Source organism: Rhagoletis zephyria, unplaced genomic scaffold, assembly GCF_001687245.7.
Source record: "Rhagoletis zephyria isolate East Lansing unplaced genomic scaffold, Rhagoletis_zephyria_1.1 Rzeph_scaffold_01465, whole genome shotgun sequence".
In the NCBI taxonomy this organism is placed as follows: Eukaryota; Metazoa; Arthropoda; class Insecta; order Diptera; family Tephritidae; genus Rhagoletis; species Rhagoletis zephyria.
The window spans coordinates 52,815-62,094 of record NW_016158549.1 but is presented as its reverse complement, the minus strand read 5'-3'; the positions used below and the strand labels follow the sequence as shown (position 1 = coordinate 62,094).

At 36.0% G+C, this 9,280-nt stretch overlaps 2 protein-coding genes across 3 annotated transcripts in view; one reads left to right on the top strand and one right to left on the bottom strand.

Moving 5' to 3' along the window:
* LOC108364116 (SH3 domain binding glutamate rich protein Sh3beta) overlaps positions 1-2,977 on the top strand; it is a 20,624-nt gene extending 17,647 nt beyond the window's left edge. For both annotated transcript variants that reach the window (XM_017617685.1, XM_017617686.1), the window contains exons 5-8: positions 1,780-1,873; positions 1,947-2,724; positions 2,784-2,823; positions 2,904-2,977. In XM_017617685.1, coding sequence (XP_017473174.1) covers positions 1,780-1,873; positions 1,947-2,626 — 774 coding nt within the window. In that variant the 3' untranslated portion in view covers positions 2,627-2,724; positions 2,784-2,823; positions 2,904-2,977. The remainder of the gene's footprint in view (positions 1-1,779; positions 1,874-1,946; positions 2,725-2,783; positions 2,824-2,903) is intronic.
* Positions 2,978-3,083: 106 nt separating this feature from the next.
* Sec63 (translocation protein Sec63) lies at positions 3,084-8,976 on the bottom strand. Its single transcript, XM_017617684.1, has 6 exons — positions 8,853-8,976; positions 7,626-8,335; positions 7,035-7,557; positions 6,843-6,969; positions 3,855-4,471; positions 3,084-3,790 (listed from the first exon to the last, which is right to left on the bottom strand). Exons 1-6 carry the CDS (start codon positions 8,974-8,976, stop codon positions 3,612-3,614), a joined length of 2,280 nt encoding a protein of 759 aa, XP_017473173.1. The 3' UTR covers positions 3,084-3,611.
* Positions 8,977-9,280: the final 304 nt, after the last annotated feature.

Sequence of the window (9,280 nt, the reverse complement as noted above, 5' to 3'; positions counted from 1 at the left end):
GGCTTGAACAGACCGCCCTCCGATAAACAGCTAACAGATCGTCGTTTAAAGTACAAAACCGTGTATCAACAAAATGCACAACTGCGTATGTGAGGTTGCATAAATTATTTAGAAGAGAGTAAAAACACTCACATTTCAAAATGGTTCTCTTTTTTACAAAGAAATCCCATTTCAGGACGAATGGATAAGGGTTGAGCCAAGAGCTTGTGTGAGCAAATCCAATTTTTGGCAAAAAATGTCAGTTACGCGGTTTTGCAGAACGACGATACGCGGTTTTTTACTTTAAGCGACGATATGTAAGTATATCGACTGCTGAGTGGAAGATCAACCTATTTCGGCAGCCAGTTTGAAAACGCCCTATCTCAAAAATCTTTTCAAGAACGCCCTCTTTCAGAACTCGTTTCAAAAACGCCCTATCTCAGCTGCTGATTCCAAAACGCCCTATCTCATCAAATTTTCAATACATTTTGAAATGAGATAGGGCGTTTTTGAACCGAATTCTGAGATAGGGTGTTTTTCAATAAAATTCTGAAATAGAGCGTTCTTTTAAAGTTTTTTGAGATAGGGCGTTTTCGAACTGGCTGCCGAGATAGGTCGATCTTCCACTCAGCAGTCGATATGTATGAATGTGGATATATGAATAACGGCCGCTTAAACTCGATCTCAAATCTGTACTTTTTCTGTATAAATTTTAGGTCTATGTTATGTAGTTTGACTATTGTTAATTAAATATAATGCTTTGTATTGCATGCGCACTACGCTCTTCGTTTTCAATCTCATAAATGATTTATAATGACTTTGGCTAAAATTTCAAAATCAAAAGTTATCAAAAGAAATTCTATGGGACTGAGAAATATTATTTTCGAATTTTTAGTCCATTTATAAAAGCGTTGTATACAAACTTTTTTATTTTATTTTATTTATTATTTTATATGCTTGCAAAGACGGCACGAAATGGACAATAATTTCAGTTTCAATAACCCCCCAAAAAAATAGCCTGGTAAACATTGCCTCGTCCCCGGGCCATAACAAATTTTCTTTGTCTGTTTACTTATATACAGTTACTCATAGAAGCATTCATTCATAACAAAAACCGTATAAATCAATGTAGCAAGCTTACTCCAAAATTTGCAAAAATGCAGCGAGTTTCAAAAAATGGCCATCGAAATTTCACACATTTTAATCGGAATTTTGGAGTATGCAATTTTGTAGCCCATTAAATTTTAGCATAATAAAGTGCAATTTTTAAGTGGCTAGGACTTACTGCTTACTATGCAAAGCATAAAAAAAAATATTTTTATATGGAAGAAAACGGGGGACACTGTCAGCGAAAAAAAGACCAAAGATAATGCCTAGACACTTAAAACTTAACCTTTATTAATGTAAAATTTAATAGACTACAAAACTGCAAACTTAAAAAATTCCAAAAATCTGACTCGCTGAATTTTTGCGAATTTTGCAGAAAGCTTGCAATTTGATTTATATGGTTTTTGTTATAGAATGGCAGCAATTTAAATAAAAATAAAGGAAAAAATTTGCAATGGAAAACATTTTGAATACCGTGAAAAAACTAAACAACGAATACTTCTGTGAGTAACTGTAAGTGCAAGAGCATTTCCTAAAGAATTGACTCCGCAATACTTTGGAAAGGGCCCGTTGATCATTCATTGCCACATTTTTCGTAACTAAATTTGTACATATCTTTCCTTTCATTGCAATTTTTACCTACCTCTACCTCCACATTAAACCTGGCCATGTAACAAATTCATTAAAAGTTAGACGGAAGAAACAGAAAAGAAATCTGATGGAGAAGAAAATGTAAATGAAGAAACAGAAAGTGAAGATGTGAAACCTGAAACGGAAGAAATTAAAGGTAAAAGACAATGGTATTCAGAATTGGTATTTAAAAACCAGCCACCACATTACAATACTGCAATACTAAACAGATAAATCTGATGAAAAGCCTGAAGAAAAAGTCGCTAAAGAAAGTGATAAAGGCGATGCGGCGAAGAGCGAAAATGATCCGGAAGAGAACCAAACGGAAGGAAATGCGAAAACTGCAGAAATTGCGGTTGAAGAGGGAAATAGTGCCGATAAGGAAGAAAATGATGAAGATGAGTCCAATACTTCAGAAGTAGACAACAATGAAACTGAAACAGATAAAGAAGAAGTGAAAGACGAGCCAAATAAAGTAGAAAACAGCGAGAACTCGAAACATGTTAACAATGGAACAGAAAGGCAAGCCCCTGTTGCGGAAAACGATGCGAGTACAGATGAAAAGGATACAAACGAAGAAAATTTAAAGGAAGCTACAGAAGATCGAGGAAAGGAAACCAAAGCGGTTGAAGACAGCGAAGCGGAAGACAAAGGGAAAAAGCAGGAAGAAATAGGAAATGTAGATAATATTGAAGAAGATGAAAATGAGAGTGGAGAAGATGAAGATAGTAAAAGTGAAAACGAAAAAGATAAGAAAGCAGAAAATTTAGATCTAGCGAAAGAAGATGAAAAGGAAGTTGAAACAACAGACACAATAGAAGCTGATAAAACTGCAGAAAAGAAATCGGAATCTATCCTTGATGACGAAAAGGAAACTGAAACGAGCGAAGAAGACCCACAAAAAGAATAAGTCGAATGATTAATATGTATTTACAATAATAGAATTCGTCGAGCGGCAGACTGTTTAGCACATCGTTAACTTAATTTAATGCTTCATTTCCATTCACAGTATATCACAGTAATCCTTCCTTTTTTACAGAATTTGTAACAGCTTGAATTTTTTCCAGGTTTCTTCCGAGTACCGCATCCAAACCCTCACTGCTTATCGTAATATAAATATTAATTTCTATTTTCACTTCAAAATGCGTATGAAGGTATTTGTATATATTTTTTTTGCCTTTCGGTAGCTCGTTCAGCAGCAAAATGTGTAGATCCCAACAAGAGGTTGCGGTATTCTTCTGGAGGATGTCTTAATTGAGAGCAAAAACACATGCATCTGCTCATTCTGAAGCGGTGGTTCATCAATTAACCAGTGCTCAACATGGTTTTGGAGAAAAACAATTGCTTTAGTTTTATTTCTTTTTTATTTTCTGTGAATTTATTTTTACGTTTATGTTTTTACACTAATGACGACCATCATCACCGGCAAAAGTCGAATATTAAACAAGAATGTAATTGCCTCCATTTGTTATAAATTTTAATCATTAAACACCTTCAATATTTGCTTTTACTGTGTTGATTTCAAATTGTAAAATTGGATTTTATAAGTAATACAAAACTAGCATAAATGCTACCATTTAAAAAAAAACTTGTAGTCTGTTTTACAATTTCATTTAATTTTTCTTGACAAATGCTCAAATAGATGTATCTACATGTAAGTATTTTTTACTAAAACCATGTCAATTATATGTTCCTAAAATTTATTCTTAATCTTAGTTAATGTGTGTTATGTCGATGGAATCATATCGACAGTACTCCTATTATCATATTTCCAATCAATTCAAAACGCATAAGGATGTGAGAATTTGTAAACCAAGAATATAAAAAAAACATGAACTAAAGCATTGTGAAAATATGATAAAATTATAAAATAAAATGCTAGCATTCTAATATATCTAGTCGGTACCCTCGTCCTCGGAACTATCAGTCGTGAAATCGCTAGAGTTGTCATGCTGTTCATTATTTTCGGGCTCCGATTCACTAAGGTCCCATTGTGGGTGATCTGTAGGTGGGACGGGCGCTTTCTTAACGTCCAATTTCAACTCTTGCTGTTGATCCATGCCAAGATAGGAGTCTAAAAGAAGTTTTACATGCAAAGGGTCACAGCCAATTTTCATAAACAATCATATTTCACTTACCTGATCTTAAACAGACCGTGAATGTGTACAGACCCGGCCAACGCGGTGCTGTAAACTTCAACTGTATTTCCTCCTTATCCACAAGACTGGTGACGTGGTAGGGCGCCGTGAGAAGCGAGCGCGATTTCCGGTCGCAGATATATGTCCACCAGTATTCTTGCTTTTCCTCTGGGAAGTAGGGACAGTGCACTGTATGAGATATGCGTGATTTACCTTCAAGCTTCTCACGCTTGTTTAGCTTGGCCTGAAGCCTTTCCCAAGCCTCATCGTCATCATCATCATCATAAGCTTCGCTCTTGTTGTTTTGTGGTTTATCGCTGTCGGATTCGTCTCCAGTTAAATCCTTTTCCTCCCCATCGCTGGCGTCCGCATCAGAGTCTGAGTCTTCGTTCTGTTCTTGTGCCTCTGCATTTGCAGAGGATGTTGAAACAGGCGTTTTATTATGTTGTGCGGCGTTGGCCGGTGCTTTGCGCTTTTGGTTATTTGCGGATTTTTTACCACCTTTGCCACCTTTTCCTTTACGTTGCTTTCCCCAGGCAGATGGTTTCTTAACGGGTACTGCAGCAGCAGCTGAATTTTCTTCATCGTCTCCACCACCTGTTGCCTCTTCATCATCCCTATATAAGAGAAAATTATCACATGAAAATCAGATTATATAGTAACTTTCTGAGAATTATTGTGGTCACTTAAATAATTGTAATTAAGGGTTGGATGTTTAGGGAAAACCAAATAATAACTTCTAAACAAGTTTTTATTTAATATCGCAACTAAGTTATAAGCAAGTTTTGAGCCAGAAAAATCGATTATTTTATATTCCTTTAGTTAAATTTCCACTAGCTCAAAAAATGCGTGGCTTTTAAACAATGTCATGTGGAACATACTTTTGTTCAATGTCTAACTTTGCCATTGCCATTTCTGATAATTTATGGGTCGATTATCGATAGCAACCGAACTTCAGTTGCGTTGCTACTTGTCGAAACGATATTACAGATGGCAACTGACAACTCTCAACTGGCAACTGCAGTTGCCACAAAGTGTGTATTCAGGCAACTACATTTTTGTGGTTGCTGGGAAGGTTTTTGGAGCCTATTTAGGAGCAAAACTTGAAAAGCATGTCAAATTAGTTTAGTTTTTTATAGTTTAAACGATATTAACATTTGCAATGTATTTTGCTTTTACATAATATCGTGAAAATAACCACAAAACAACAATTTGAAATTTCAGTTCTCGTGATGAACGTGCTTTTGGAGAATCAAAAGTGAACTGACTGCAAATTTTTTCCTCTATCAACTGAAGTACTTCTTTTAAAACTACCGACATACCGAATTCCCTAAATTGAAGTAATTTGCTGTGGAACTTCTTTCTGATAAAAATTGAAGAGGAAGTTGATTGAAGTCGTTTTTCTGTGCATTAACCAAATATACTACAGCTTCTTTTGAATGTCTGGAATATGCTTTGAATATGAACACAAAAAGATAAAATAAAACAGTGCTTGCAGTGCCGGCGGTAGCTCTTAGAGGGTTGGAGCTATCCTCCAAACGTCGCATGATTCGAGGCCGCGTTCTTGCACTTCTCTTCTTAAACCAATAATTGAACTAAACTTAGCATTATTGCTGACTTTTATTTAAAACAGTTTATTTTAATAATTTCATTTTACTAGCACAGCTTGTTTACAACCACTTGCCGGTTGCCGAACTGTCAAACGATAAATGCCATTCGTAATAAATTTTTTTTTTCCAGTTGCGTTGCCGGCTGGCAACCCAACCGTGGCTGCGTTGCTATCCGTAATCGACCCATTAATGTCTGGTGAAAATCCGGCATTATTTTTTAAAGAAGTGCGCTCTCCTGTAAAATTTGGTCGATGGGCGGTTTTGCAAAAACATCTACGATATATATTTCTGCAAAAACGGAAAATAAACACTTGTTTAGTAAACAAATTCAACATTTGTCCCTATGAACAGATTCTGTTGAAGTTGCGCACTTCCTGGGCCTCCCCTTAGCTGAAACAGACGACAACGTTGATGGATGAAACGAGTAGCCGCTACAACAACATTTTTATTTAGTGTTGGGAAATATCGAGTACTTTTGAGGATCGAGTTCTTTGGTGTCCATACTTTTAAGGATCGGGTATTTNTACACTTGTTGGTAACATTTCAATGATTAGTGTAAAAATCTAATAAGTTGGTAGCACTTTATTCAAATTAATATATTACTCCCAAATTACGTCAAATGAATGGCTTCTTTAAAAGTACTTAGTACTTTCGAGTTCTTTTAGTTTCTGAGTACTTTCGAGTTCCCTTGTGAGTACTGGGTACTTTGGAGTACTCAGTATCGGTACTTTTAAAAATTGGATGCTGTCGATCCTTTCGCGAATCGAGTTCTGAGTACTTTTGGTGTCGATACTGCCTAACACTAATTTTAATTGCTACCTAAAAATTTTTTTATTTTTTTTTTTTTGTTTTGGATGAAAGTTCCGCTCCTTTGTATTTATTATTATTAAAATGCGCCATTTCAAATTATTTCACACAAAAAAAAACATAAAGTTATAAAGATCAATTTAAGCGAAAACAAAAAGCAACGCCAAATAAAAGTGAAATGAAAGTAACGGAGCACGAATTACTGAAAATTTGTCTGCAAAGAGGTTAATTTTTGATCAAGATATGAGTTCTATAAATGGGAATTTTAATAAGGCAACATGCCTTTATAATTAATGATTCCTTTTATGTCGGTTATACATACATAATATAATGTTCGTTAACGGCGGATTCATCGTTATAGTTAGATCTTCCATGTGGTTGTTGTTGTGTTTTTCTCTCTGGGATGAGAAAAGTTCTGAATGCTTTTGATTTGTGAACTCAACTTCGACTTTAATTCAGAACTAGAACGATGCATCCGCCTTAACGTCTTCGCTCCTGATTTGGATTGATGGCTGGTAATAACTAATTTAGTTATCGAACGCAGCTAATGTCAGAGTTAAAATGCACTTACTTGATACCCTGCTTTTCTGGTACTTTTGCATCTCCAAATAACGTCTTCATATCTTTACGTACCAACGTTACGGTAACAGTTACTATAGCTCCTGCTGTTACTACGTTAGTATTCTCATCATCAATAACTGCAAATTATGTACATATATGAAATTCAGCTGAGTTGTGCCTTCCTTATTTATAATTAATTTACCTTCGCAACGAATGGAAAAGTCAATCAATGGCAATTTTCCCAGCACTTTCATTACATTTTCGTACTCAAAATCTGAAAGACTTTTTAACAACTGTCTGCATTCATCGGGTTTCAACTGTGCGAATTGTTGCAAATTCTTGATGTGCCGCTTTTTATTTATATAGTAAAGATGTTGGTCTTCTGTGAGGTGAGGTAACTGAAGTAAGGGGGATTTGTACTCCCATAGACCTTGTATAATCATAGGTGACAGTTTCATACAATTTTCTATTGTTTCAATGCTCGGAAGACGTGGAACTCGTCTCGCGTATGCCAACATTACCAACTGATGTACACAGGAAACCATTTCTTGAATAAGATATGGACATTTTTTTACAATAAACTGCCGATCTTTCTCTAGAGTTTCTGGATTCAATGAAATGCGTGATAGGTGAGCATGTAAAATTGCTCGTGCTTTAATGGAATACATTCGGCATAGAGGGTGTTCCTTGCACTTCTCATTCAAATTAGGCAGTTGCCTAATGAGCTGATTAATAAAAAAATAATGCTTAAGTAATAAAAGTATAACTATTTTACATAGCTACTTGTACTCACTGCTGGTACTTCTTCATTGTCAGATTGCCGCTCGACTACTTGCGAGTTGTGCCGTTTATCAAATTCCAAGCTAGCTGCTAAAATCATGAGCGCACGCTTCAGCAGCATATGTGGCGTTTTATGTATGAAAAAGAAATACATTTGCGAGGTATCTAAAAGAACTTTGTCACCAGAAAAACGAATGGAACGATACCACCACATGCCCACAACAGATGGTAAAGCCACCATGAAGATCAAACCATAAAGTCCCAACACCCAAACCGAGTTTTCTTTTTCCACAATCCATGAAGGCAACGCTATGCCAAACGACATAGCACCTGGCCCATCTGGATTACCATATTTCTCATAATTCTGTTTGGCTGTTTCATCGGTGAGAGCCTGATAGGCTTTGCGCAGCATCATAAAGGATTTCTCATCTCCAGTTGGCTTATCCGGATGTAAGACTCGTGACAATTCGCGGTAAGTTTTTTTTATTTCTTCCATAGTTGCAGTTGGTGGCAGCTGCAGGATCTCAAATGGATCAAAACTGGCCATTTCATAATCGAATTGCGAAACGCGATAAGCCAGTAATATGAGTAGTGCCCAACCAAAAACTATACATAGCTTTATAAGGAATGACTTCAGCATACGGTATGGCTCCGCTTGTGCCAAGATGGCTTTCTTTCTTATACAGTCCGGACATTGGCATTCCTCTTTAAGTTTATTAGGATCTGTAATTAAAAATAAAACATATATACATAGATACATACAATTTAAATAAAAAATGTTTTTAAGTGAACTGCTTAAACGCTGTAATATATTAGATACTTTAAGAAATTCTAAACAGACAATTTATGTGTGACAAAATGCAAGTTAATAATCATTGGCAAAGTTTCTTTCAAACCCTAACCGCATAGTTTATGTGAAAACTTGCTATGAATAATAATTGTAAAATGTACTTCCGTCCCCGCGGGTCTTCAATCTATTACAATTGAAGCAAGCTCTNTGTTTTCTTATTGGATTATTCCGCCAAGCTTTTCATTGACTGATGTCGTCGCATCGTGATATTTAGTGCTGCTAATTTAAGCCGCTTTCACCACAACACGACTTTTTGTGCTTCTTAATAGAACGTGTCATTTATAGCCCCGTTGAGTTGCTACCTTTCCTATCTGATCTACTTGCCCAACTTATTAACCGCAAACTGCAAGGGGAGCAGCCCAATCGAAACTGGTACTCAGTATTACTCACCTTCCTTCTTTTTACGTGGCCAATAATAAATAGTCGTTGGTACAAGTATTAATGCCAAGAAGGATAATAGAAAATAATAAAATGTGCCACCGCTTTCATCGTATTGAAATTTTTGCCCCGCCATGTTGACTCAAAACGTTTTCCGTCTGCCGTATTTGACAAATATTTACTAATGCGTCTTCAGGTTTCTCCGCGCGAATACAGTATCCTTTGTGGAGACGGAGTACTTAGTTGTTTAAAATTTGTTGAAATTTTTACTCAAATTAAAAAAAAAAGTAAAAATATTCTGCGCCGCGAACAAAACACCAATCTTCATTTCGATGTCAATTGACACGTCTGTCTATTTGTATGTCAGGCAGCTGTCATTTTTGTGGAAAAACGACGACATCTCTCGGTTAAAAATGAACCGAAATTGAGAAATTTCTCAG

Coding starts and splice junctions, on each gene's coding strand:
- Sec63 (XM_017617684.1), bottom strand. CDS start 8,976: ATGGCGGGGCAAAAATTTCAATACGATGAAAGCGGTGGCACATTTTAT. Junction 8,336..8,852: donor GCCACGTAAAAAGAAGGAAG/GTGAGTAATACT, acceptor TTTTAATTACAG/ATCCTAATAAACTTAAAGAG. Junction 6,970..7,034: donor CTTTTCCATTCGTTGCGAAG/GTAAATTAATTA, acceptor CATAATTTGCAG/TTATTGATGATGAGAATACT.